Here is a 12,672-nt window from a genome sequence, read left to right as displayed (position 1 = left end):
ACTCAGCTTTGATGAAATACCATGATAAAAGACTCAGCGCTGATGTAGAATACATCACTGTAAATATATATATATATATAACTAACTGCAGCTGTTTTAACTTACTGCAGCACATTGCTCTTATACTTTCATAACAGCTCTTCAGTCTCACTCCCTATGCCCATGAACATACACACCTTGGCCCCATATGGTACAAACATGGTCCACCTAAAAATCGCAGAAGGGCTTTTCATAAATGTGAGACAGAGAAAAGAGTTTTTTGCTTCTACATTGTGATATTCCATAGAAAAATATCTTCTGAGAATGGCTTTTCCTTTTAACAAACTACCTGAACTACCTGCTCACTGCAAAAGGTCATCACCAACAACCCTGTCAAAATCAACAGAAAGCTTCTTGCTGACTTTAGCTGACTCCTGATCAGACCCTCAGAAACCCACTTTTTTCAAGTTTCTGGTTTTAGGCAGGAATCGAACCATGCCACCTGGTGGAAATATGGGTCAACATAATAAAAGCCACGGGCAGTGAGCCACATGTTTTTACTTTTAAAATAGGAGCATTATTCACAAAGAACAAATATTTTGCCTTTACCTCTGTGTGTAGAACTTGTCCTTGAAATTGAATTATGGCGAAAAGCTCTTCTTTTTCTCTCTGAAACTTCAGTAATGGAAGCTTTTATATTGTACCATTTGAAGCTCTTAAAAGTAATAAAACTTAGAAGCATAAGAGAGAGCTGTGCAGCAGGTGAACCCCCCCCCCCCCCACTTTTATCTGCACCTTGAGCAACAGACTAACCATCCTTGGTAGGAAGAAAGTTCTTCACCCAAAGCAACTGTTCTTTTTTGGGAAGTAACCAGACTTTCCTCCTGTGGAAAACCAGACTAAGGTTAGACCTACACCTTAGTGAAGCCAAGGGAGGTTTTTTGGTGGATCCTGAAACTTGCTAAACACTGGCTGGAGGTGAGGCAGAGTCCAGCTCTAGTTCTCTCACTGCTACTACCAGTGCTCCTGTTTCTGAAAGCTGCTGCTGGAGAAGGTGCAGCTCAGCTTGTGAAGCCAGCCAAGTGTCAACTAACAGCGAGCCACTGATAGGTCATGGCATATTTTGACTCAACAGGAGGCAGATGCAACAGGCAGCCATGTGATGGTTTTCTAGGGCACCTTCCTGACACATAAAGCGCCCATCTACAAAGCAGTTAGGCTAACACTGCCACCCTCCTCTCCCACTGCTCACGTCAAACCCTGTCACCTCCTGAATCTGTTCTTCGTCTCCTCCCTCATCCCAGGTAGGTTTGCCTGTGATAATAGCTACACTTTCACACTTTGAACAATGGTCCCTCCAACACAGCACATATTTGTGTAATGGGTGCCAGAAAAGGCAAAGGGGATCTGACTGAAACTGCAGTCACAGTGCATCTTCGAGGGAAAACAGAGAAAAAATCTGCTGTGGACAGATGCTAGTAGAGACACCATTCTCAAGACTCCAGGTTTTTATTAGCTTTCTTGCTCCTTTTCCTAAAAGATCTGCATGTTCTTCACAAGCATTAAATAACCTTCACATTTCCTGAAAAGGAAACAGGTGGACAGGCAAGCACTCTGTGCTATCGTCCCTTCACCACACAGTGCCTAGACAGGAGAGCATGCAGGGAGATGACATCAGAACGCAAGAAATACCTCAGAAGTAAAAACCACTAACATCTGTGTTCTTTCACTGGATCACCCATTTCCTGTGTCCCCACTTGAATACATAAGTAACGTAAGCCCTGGGAGATACCCTCTGAATCTTGCACGTACGTACCTCCACATCCAAGTGACAGACTTCACTATATCATAGTCAACGTTCACAAAAATTCATTGTAAAATGAGATCAAAGTATTTCAAAGACATCTTCATTTAGTTATGCTACAATGTCCTGTGTGAAGTAATTTTAAATCTCTATTAAACTATGTCTAAACACCATATCTCAGAGACCAGAGTATCCATGTGCTGTCATTGCATAAACCTGTAATAAGTGACAGTATCTACCTTGAAGAGATCCCAGCCTAAACACTAAGAGCAGAAAAGAGCAGGCTTCTCTGAGTCTGCTCTAAATTCCTGTTTGCCACTATTTGTTATCACATGAGTAACTTTCCAAATGCTACCTACATTGCTGCTGAGCTCAGTCTCCCACAATGGGAGATCTTTGGAAAGAACAAAGCAAGGAGACCTCGCTCATTAAGAGCGGCCCAAGAGCTCACTAGATTATATGGTTTGTGCTTTGAAGGTAGGAATGCTTTTGCCCTACAGAGAAAAGAGGGAACGAAAGAGAAGAAGGTAAGATAATAATAAAAACAGGCTTACAAAAAAGCCAAAAATACCCAGGTATATTTTCTTACCTGCAGTACCAGAAGCTGGGTATCATCTTCTTCCCCTTTATGACAAAGACACAGACAGCAAAGAACCTGCATTTCTCAATTTTACATATGTGCTTGGCAAAGTATGCAGAGCTATTTAGGAATGTCAAAGCCAGTCTTCTGAGGATCTGAACTCAACACGTAATCCCTCTTGCCCACTGATCTGCCCATGTCCTTTCCTTCAACACCCAAGTCTCAGCTTCTAGTTCCAATCTAATTTTTGAAGTGAAAATTACCTTCTTCCTGGCAAAAAAAAAAATATTTCTTTCACAGTGTTGTAGCTTGTCATTGAACAGGAGATCAAAAGGGAGCAAAATTGCCAATGTGCAAAGCAGCTTGTTTTCAAAATATCAAAAAAAATTTTTGATTGTTTTGTTTTTTCATCTGGCAGTCTGACTGCTGAATTGTCAAGTAAACCCAATAAAAATTCCTGCTTACGATTGAACAGTAACACTGTTTTGATGGCATTAAAGAAATAAATAGGATATCCTGTGAACTACTTTTTTTCCAAGTCCTGTCTGCTCAGCCTTACCTTTCCATAGTAATGGAATGGACGGGTCATCACAACTAGAGGTATAACATTTATTACCATCTTCCAGCTCATTGTTGACTGTGTCACCATTTCCTACATTCTTGCTTTTAAGGCTGAAGAAATTTTGCATCCTCACATTGTACCTGAAAGTGCAAAGGAAAGGTTTGAAAAGGTTGGATTGTTGCATTTCCTCGTCAAACTTTCAAGCATCTGAGAACAACTTATGCAGGCAAGCAGTAAAGCCTAGATGCGTGTTCTCTGACAACTAGTAGGCAGTTAAGAGAAAGGACCATCCAATTCAGTGGCAAGCTGATAGGAAAGCAAGGGCTGCACCTCCCTCTCATGAGATACAGCAAATTGCAAAAAGACACTAGAGCAGCTTTAGTGAAGGCAAAACACCGGAGCTGTGGATTTTAGAGCCAGGACATTCAATATACAACCGCTTCTTTCCCCCTGCATCAGCTCGCAGTTCACCTCACTGTTTCTCTCAGTACTGTGTTCCCCATGGCAGGTGCTTGAGCATTTCTGGGACTGCTGACCATACCCTTCTAAAGAAAGAACGCGTCTATTTTAGCACTAGGGTGTGATCCAAGAGGGCTGTCAATGAACTCTCTTAAGACCTGATGTAGGAGAAAACAGAGGGTGAAGTTCCACAAAAGGTAATTTGTGAGGGGAGGGCACCAAGAGATAAGTCTAAGCAACTTATGGGAATGGACTCATGGACCCTAGAAGTAAAAGTTGGACCTCTGACTCTCCTGTCAGAGGCAGTGACACTACAGAAGGATGTCGACACACAATCTGGTATGAGATGGTCTGAAGATCAGTACATGCTTAGTAGTCTGTCTAACGTCCCTTGACTTTGTTCTCCAGAGATTACAAAATATGCGTAATAACTGACACGCTGTGTGCTTACAATCCAGAGTACCTAGTGGACTTTTTCATGTATCTCTCCTTAAATGACTTTCAACTATTTCTGAAATCTACTTTACCCTCAGCGCACTATGAGAAGGATGCACAAAAATATTTGCTGTTGACTGAGCACAAACCTAGAGCGAAACTGATTAACCATTAAAAAAGCAAGGGATCTTACACAGCAACGTCACTGGCTGTGTTGTCCTTGGCAGGCAGGCCGAGGACAAAACCACACCAAAGGAACGACAGTCAATTAACACCTAAAAGGACATATGGAGAAGAAATGCACTTACTTCATGATAAGTATGTAGAATGAATACATAATGATGAGTACAAGGCTTTCCCACCTCAAAGAGACAAAAAAAAAGTATTAAAAGGCCATTCAAACAGCTGCATGTTTTACAGGTTTTATGTAGGAGTGTGCATTAAACATCTAGTACAAGTCACGTTTGTGTACACAGAATTCACATCATTAAGATTAGATGGTGTCTCAGCAGAATGTTCCAATAAACATGCAAATAAAATGTAATGCATATATTTCAGAAATGTGCTATGCAGACTGAAACCACAGCTACCCTCTGAGGATCATAATGCCTTTTGTCATTTCAGGGCCAAAGCACAGGCCAAGCACTTTGAGAGGACTCTTTTAGAAGATGCTTATCACTGGGGTCTCACTTTGGACTGTTCTCTGGGACACTTAACACCCCCATAAATGTTAACAGCCAGAATCAGAGCAGAACTTTGGTTCTGCACATGTGAGTCTTCGGGCCTTACAGAATAGCCTATTTACTTCATTAATGTTTCCAGGTTCTTAAATTTTCTTTTAGTTTTCCCTGGTCCTCGCAAAAAAATATAACCAAAGATAGGATTCCCTAGGTATCAAATTCAGCTCATCCTCCCAGTGTGTATGAATGAAAGCTAATTAGACTGCAACTCCATTTAGTGATCAGTCTCATGGCAAATACAGGACTGCAGGGAATAGTTCACACAACTTACCACTCTATTTTCTCATCATATATAAACTAGAAGAAGGAGGAAAAAAAGAAAAGAGAAACACATAAATTGACAATTTCTCTGATCTATCTTGAAAAGCAGACAAATTTATTTAATAAGTATCAGTCATATCTAGCCAGAAGTTACTCAAGTTTTGACCTTTTCTAACCAGAACTTCCACTGTACGGACTGTCCCCCTCACAAGCGGAAACCTTGTGAACAAGGCTTGGATCCCCCTCAGTGATTGTTATAAATACTATTTTTTAAAACAGTGTGAGCATGTGAAAGACAGACAGATATGCACACACGTACCCACACGCTGTGCTGTGTAAACGACAGGAAAGCCATGTATTCTGAAGAGACCAAACTCAGTCTTTTTAATAGCTAGACTAGTTTTAGCTGCCATTTTACTTCTTCTCTTAGGCCAAGCGGTTATACGTGTTTTACTCCACCCTGGGTAACACCTGTAACTAAATGGGCAGCTAGCGATCCGTATTTATTACAAAACAAAGGGAATTCTTCTCCTCCTTGCCACCAGACATGGTAAATGTGTACATTCAGGAACTACTACGCTGCTCTAGCGATATCTCACCTGTGCTCTGTTTAGAAAAATTTACCCAGAGTCTGTGAAAAATTACTGCATAGAAGAAACAGCCACCTTCCCTATTTAAAACAGAGGTGCAGCTAAAAATTTTTCACCTCCACAATGAGCAGTCCCCTAGGTCAGAAGAGAGTGCTACTGTGAAGGAGTAGCCTGCTCATTTGCAGAACTTTACAGACTGCAGGTAAAAAATGAATGGACATTGGTGGCTGTGATGGACACATATTCTGTGGGGCTGCAGGAAGTTCTTCTATTTGGGACATATCATGGATCTGAGCCCTCACTTCCAGATGTCACTAGAACTAGCTAGGAAAATAATTGTTTACCAGTGTATATCAATGGCTAGAAGGCTGGTCCTCCAGAAATTCAAGCAACGAAACACATTTGATAAGACAACTACTTACAACAATAAGTATGATGACAGATATTGTGTAGTACACAGAGTCCCGGAAGACAGCCCATTGGGTGAGACAAACCACCTGCAAAATATTACACCTTCAGCCACAAAAATATGCAATTTTAAAGACAAAACAAAGGACTCTATCTTGCAAACACTTGGGTGTGTGAGCAGAATTATTATTAGCAACGATTCTGGAACCAATTGCAGTTTTATGCTAACAGGAAGACATATCAGTCTGTTAGACAATGCATCTATAATAACCACCAGTAATAAAAATCATATAGAAATTTCCATTAATGAAACACATTTCTTACTAATGATATTTTAATTGGTCATGATTTCAATTATAAAGTACAATTCATTGTACTGCAGCAAACCAGCAGTTCCCACTTCATTGTATTTGTAGATATATCGGACTTAATACCTGAAAAAAATATGATAAACAGTCTAACCATCTACTGAGTAGATGAGGCAAATCTCATGCTTGTGTCCCAAATTCTTTGATTGTCATCAGTACCAAGAAGGATTAGCAGATGCCACTGATGAGCTGACTGTGAACACAGTATTGTATGAAGAGGAACCAGTTTCCTCTGTATGCTACGTGTTCAGAGTGCTGAAAATACAGCTGAACTTTTTGGAAACATTTGCTATTTCTAAAGCATTTGTAAATTCTTTCTAACATTTGACATTTTTCACAACGCTAGCTCATTTTTTTTTTACTAGTACTCCCTTTTTTTTATTTTAATATTTGCTTATGGAAACCCCTAAATCATAAGCGAATGAACTCCATAAAGATAAGTATCTTACTAACCTGTCCTGCAAATATTCCACAGACACCAACAATGCAGAGGATGTTGAAAACTGCTGAACCGACAATGGTCCCTACTCCTACATCTCCATGAGTGATAAATACACCTGCAGAGGGAGCAAAGCATGCATTATCATCTCTGTCACTTCATAGTAGGTCACAGACAATTACGTAAAACATGTACTACCTGAGAACAAGAAATTGTTTAAAAGTTTAACCAAAACATGTTTCATAATAAATGCTCACTTCTCCATGGAATAGAGAATGTGCTTTTAGTCTAGCTAGCAGCTCCTCATTTTTGACTTAACAGCTCTACACATATATTTTTATTAAAACTAAATTATTTCTTAGCTAGTTAGTTCAACAGGAAGTCCTGTATTTCACAGCTTCGTTGTTAGTGGTGCAGTAATCCGTTCAAATGAGTAGAAAATGTCTCCAGTCATATCAGGAGCATGAAATTTATTTCAAACAGTATAATAAAGCACAGAAAACTCTCTCCCAGGTGTTTAATATTTAGTGTTTTCTTCCTTGCAACGTCTCATGGGAGTAAGAGATTCTTCCTTCAAAAAAATGGCAGCCTCTTTGGGTGCTGTAATGTGTGTCTTCTGACTCGAACAGACAACAGGATTCAGAATTAACCTGTTCAAGTACCAACTTTAAGATTTCCCTTAGTACTAAACCCACCTATGCCTCAGATCTACCTGTAACATAATTGTATCGGAATGACAAAAATTAATGGCTGGAGTGGACCTCCAGGGCATATCTAATGTAATCTTCAGCACTGAGCAGAACCAGAGATAAAACGCACTACAGAACTGTATCTACTTGTAATTTAAATCTTTAGCTAAAGGAGCCTTTAAAGGCTTACACTCACTGCTTTTTAGTAAGTTGGACGTGAGGTTATAGTGCATTTCTTTACACTGTATTTCCCTAAAGTTTGTAAAAATGACAGTCGGGATAGTAGCAAAAAGCCTACTAAGGATTTACTAAAGACTACATCCTGGGTTGCACCAAAAGAAGTGTGGCCAGTCAGTTGAGGGAGGTGATTCTCCACTTTCATGAGACCCTCACCTGGAGTACTGTGTCCAGCTCTGCGGCCCTCAGCACAAGAAGGACATGGACCTTTTGGAGCAGGTGCAAAGGAGGCCACAGAGATGATCAGAGCACCTCTCCTATGAGGACAGGCTGAGAGAGCTGGGGCTGTTCAGCCTGGAGAAGTGAAGGCTCCAGGGAGACCTTATTGTGGCCTTTCAGTATTTAAAGGGGGCCTACAGGAAAGATAGGGACAGACTTTTTAGCAGGGCCTGTTGGGATAGGACAAGCGGTAACGGCTTTAAACTAAAGAGGGTAGATTTAGACTACATATAAGGAAGAAATTTTTTACACTGAGGGTGGTCAAACACCGGCCCAGGTTGCCCAGAGAGGTGGGAGATGCCCCATCCCTGGAAACATTCCAGGTCAGGTTGGACAGGGCTCTGAGCAACCTGATCTAGTTGAAGATGTCCCTGCTCATGGCAGGGGGGTTGGATTAGATGACCCTTTGAAGGTCCCTTCCAACCCAAACTACTCTAAGATTCTGTAATTCTATGAAATTTGCTGTTTTCCTCCTTCTCTATCAGAGTAATCCTGTGTCCTTTTTTCTCTTAATAGGTACTGTTGTTGCCATTTAGAGCTCCTCTCTACAATAATCTTTAATATTTCAGAGATGACTTCAAATAATTCTCTAAGTAATGTACACCATGTCTGTCTGGCTTTAACAGATCTGACTTACCTATACGTTAATTTGTTCTTTTCCCATGTTCCCTGTTCTCCTACTTCCTTACTAAAATTAATTCCCTTTATTTGTGACGAAAGAAGCCAAAGAGGCATCAAGTATCTCAAATTCTTTCTCAGGGGACTGCAATAAATCTCTTCTTTTACTTCCTATGTTCAGAATCAGCCATTCCTCTCTGTGTTTTGAGAGGAGATTCACAGTTTCATGAGATATTTTGAGTAGTTAATTATACCATGAACCACAGACTCGCTGACAGCTGCAATTGCTGATTATAAATTGACAGAAGAATGGTAGCACTTTTGGATACCTCTGCTTGATCTGCTGCTGATTTCTTAACAGCAGATCTCATAAAAGCTAGTGTGTGGGCTCCGTACCTATAACAGATGCAAACAGTTCTGGAGTGGAGCTCCCTGCTGCCATGAATGTGGCTCCAGCAACATCTTCACTCAAATGTAGTTTCTGGAAGAAAAGCATCGATAATTTCAGCACTGCTACTGTATTTACATTGCACAGTTCTACAGTTGCAAAGACAGAATCTCTTCATTTTCTAGCTGCAGTGCTGTTAAAGGATGAACAGTCACTACAATACAAAATCAGACGCTGCCTTTTGAGAAGGCAAATATACTTAGGGCCAGTAAAATGTTTACACCCTGACTCAGTGAAGTGTCAGATAAAACTGCCTACTTATATATATAACTGAATAGCCAACTGTGGCTTACATGTAGCCGATTAGAGAAAAGATCTCTGCAGATTCAAAAAGATTGTACACATCTCAAATTGTTTTCATTAATTTACTTTTGGAACTCTAAATACACTCATTCAAGAATTAAGGGCAATTCTTGGGGCTTCTAAAATTTGAAAATAAAAATCCATAAGAGAAAAATATAACCTCTGTGAATAAATCTTACAAACCGCAGGCCTGATTCTGGCTTCACTTTACAACTGTGTTAATCAAAAGTGAGTCCGCTGACACAGACAAAATTAGTCCAATTAGACACAGAGAGGCCTGTGTACTGCAGACAGATCTATTTTTATGACAGTGTCTCTTAAGCTTTAATAGGATATAGATAACTTCTGAGTTCTCAGACCAGCAGAAACATGTGTAGCTCCACAAGCCGGCTGCATCAATTTAATACTGTCTGAAGATCTTTCCCTTGAACTATAAAGAAGGTTTTATGGAGGAGCTTTTTCCTTTTTGAGAGTCTCTAGACCCATCTCTAGTACCTTATTTTTCTTCCAAGGATAGGAAAGCGATTAGTGACAGAAGGACCAGCACAGACATCCTGTATTTTTCTGGCACTATGCAACACTTTGAGCTGATGAAAATGGCATCCTACAGAAAACTTGACAAAACATAAAACAAACCCTTTCTGTACCGTTTATCTATTACCAGCCATACTGTTGCAGGAGCTCAAACTTAAGTGTGCTATCTGAATTCTTCTTAGCTGTTTTAATGTTCAGCAGAACATGAGACAAGAGGCGAAGATTTTATGAAGGATCAGCCACAATGGTACAACCCAACTGGTACAACTTAAACACAGTGTATAAGGTGCATGCTGAAGACAGAACGTGTGAAAAGGGAAAGAAAAGATCCCTACTGACTGCTTTACTATTTTTGGCCAACCCCCTTGTTCTTCTATTGATAAGTCTAAGTATAAAGCTCTAAGTAACACTAATAGGAATTTAGTACATATATCCATAGGAAAATAGACTTTTTAACTAGCTACAGGAGTTTTTCAGAAAACGGTCACACACATTTTTGTTAAAAAGCAAAGGACGTGAGATTTTCATTTTGCCCCCAAAAAGGAATTAGAATCTAGTTTTGTATTTTGTACTCATATTATAGTAGTTCAACAAAGCCTTACCTAGCACATATTTACATGCCAAGTATATATTCTACCCTGTCCTGATCAGCTCACTTAATCTGAATCCTACGTGTAATTTTGCAACGTCTTCTCAACAACTGTGTAAAGGAATTGACATTTATTTACTATTTTTTTGCATACAAAATAAGTATTCTCATTCCATACAAAACCAAGGTACGTACTTTTCTCATGCATTCTCCCTTTTCTCTACTTTATGCTAGGACACTTACTTTCACCTTGCTGATACAGAGGTAGATGTGCAATAAAACTTGCATAGCCAACACGTTAATTTATCTATGTATGATTTCTTTTCATAAGTGACTTTTAAAACTAGGAGTATAACAACAAACCCAACTCATCCATATGTCATATCCATCCTAGCTACATGCTTCAGGTATTTGAGAGTGGGTTTTGCCATCTGATCCCATCAAATCTTTCATTTTTTCCTCGAGTGTGGCCAGGGGAACCAACGTGGTGAGACTACAGGTTCATTTTTTGATGGAAAGCTCAAATCATTTGAAAAGGAGGCCAAGAGGTTGACAGGAATGAACTCCAAACAACGACGGCACAAAGTACCTGATTCTATAACACTCTCTAAATAAATTTCCAAAAGAGGAATAAAGTTCTTTAACATACCTCACAAATTTTCTCTAAGGATGGAACAAAGAAGTCATCACATACTATAGCCAAAGCATAGAACATATAAAGAGCCTGTAAAGAAAATAAATTCAGGAAACGCTTTAGATTTTTCCTGTGCTTGAAAAGAGGAAAGAAGGTAATATTATATTTATTCAGAGTAGTGGAAATATATAGCTTCATTTTTTATTCCATTCCAAATAAAAATCCCTCTGCTGATCAATTTATGGCATAAAACCAAGATTCTTGAATATAAGATTAAGTTCAGGACAAGAATGTCTGCCAGACCCTAGAACAGGAAAGGTACCACAGTTTGACAGAATAGGGTACCACGACAGACTTCATATAAAAGAAAGTAACAGGCAAGGCTTACAAAGTCATGTAGTCGTCATCTATATTTTCAATTAATTATTGGACCAAGTAATTAAATAGAAAGTAACACCACGTTGATTAACAATACTCAAGAAATAATGACACCTGTAAATAAGCAGACCCTGACCATGGCTCACCGCACCAAATCTCTCATGAGTGATGCTGGTTCGCTGCACACATGCAATTCTCCCACTGTTTTATGTGCCTTTCTGTGCTGTGCTCCTGCAGTGGGCCTAATCCTGCTGTTGTCCATCAAACACAACTCCTTTTTTACTTTACTTTCCCTGAGCTGGGAATCAAAAGCTGGAGCCCCCCAGTCTTACTTGATTTGGTTTTTTCTACAATAAAATATAAAACTCCCCATGACACTTTCTGTATTTCTTCAGTGTTGGGTTTTTTAAATTACAATTCTATCTTTTGCATAGAGGCACAACAGGAAAGAAAGAGAATCAAGAATCTTCTACATCATGCTTGATGTTATCCTGTTTATACAAGGTGAAAGAAACAAATACAAGTCTGTGATCCATGGGGCCAGGATTTTATCTCCAAGAGGATGAATGCATAAGCACTGCAAATTCAGACTTGCATCATTTTCTCAAATAAATCATAGACTAATGGAATCATTTAGGTTGGAAAAGACCCTTAAGATCATCGAGTCAAACTGTTAACCAAGTCCACCACTAAACCACGTCCCAAGATGTTACCTTTTGAGCATTTGTACCCATATAAACATATTAGAAATACTGAAATCAAAGTATTAAAAACACACTGATACATACAGAGGTCTATTTAGTAAGGCCACTAAGATAATTAACATCTTACAAGACAAACAAAATGAAGCACAGTAGAGGAAAACTTACAGCAATGATATGAAGCAGAACTCCTCCTTGCTGCCGTTCTTTATTTGTAAATATATCTTCAGGAAATTCATTAATGGCTGAAAGAGAAATATACATTTTTAAAAAAAAAAAATTTACAGCTTCTCTAAATGGAAGACTGAAAAATAAGAATGCATCTGTAGAAAGAAATGACCAAACATGAATGTATCTTCCAATTTATACATGATAGCTTGCCGCCTCGGAACCTTTTTTCTGCTCTGTAGAAAAAACAGAGAACTGATACTTAGCTGTTATTGATTATCATCATTCCAGCGAATTAAACCAACCTCTAAGCGTTTCATGTTCTTAATGCCTTATTTTTACTATTGTCTCCTCTGTGTCTCTAAATATACATCCAAAGTGACAGGCACAAAAATTCATGCTGAAATAATATTCCTGGCTTTAAGTGTGCCTTGCCTGAAAACTTATGCAATGGTTGCAACCTCCCATCAGGTTCTTAACTTTAAGCTTTTATAGGGCTCCACAGTTTTGCAAATCATTTCACAAAGAT

The 12,672-nt window shown here is 39.3% G+C and overlaps 1 protein-coding gene across 1 annotated transcript in view; it reads right to left on the bottom strand.

The window, feature by feature from the left end:
- The window catches only part of LOC128908257 (ras and Rab interactor 3-like), a 172,559-nt gene that overhangs the window by 102,570 nt on the left and 57,317 nt on the right, over positions 1 to 12,672 (bottom strand). Inside the window, exons 3-10 of the mRNA XM_054198071.1 lie at positions 12,144 to 12,220; positions 10,912 to 10,986; positions 8,785 to 8,869; positions 6,640 to 6,743; positions 5,833 to 5,907; positions 4,831 to 4,856; positions 4,128 to 4,181; positions 2,923 to 3,065 (exon numbers count right to left, since the gene is read on the bottom strand). Of these exons, the coding sequence (XP_054054046.1) occupies positions 2,923 to 3,065; positions 4,128 to 4,181; positions 4,831 to 4,856; positions 5,833 to 5,907; positions 6,640 to 6,743; positions 8,785 to 8,869; positions 10,912 to 10,986; positions 12,144 to 12,220 (639 nt within the window). The remainder of the gene's footprint in view (positions 1 to 2,922; positions 3,066 to 4,127; positions 4,182 to 4,830; positions 4,857 to 5,832; positions 5,908 to 6,639; positions 6,744 to 8,784; positions 8,870 to 10,911; positions 10,987 to 12,143; positions 12,221 to 12,672) is intronic.

This window comes from Rissa tridactyla, chromosome 4 (assembly GCF_028500815.1).
Source record: "Rissa tridactyla isolate bRisTri1 chromosome 4, bRisTri1.patW.cur.20221130, whole genome shotgun sequence".
Classification (NCBI taxonomy): domain Eukaryota; kingdom Metazoa; phylum Chordata; class Aves; order Charadriiformes; family Laridae; genus Rissa; species Rissa tridactyla.
This window is presented reverse-complemented; position numbering and strand designations above follow the sequence as displayed.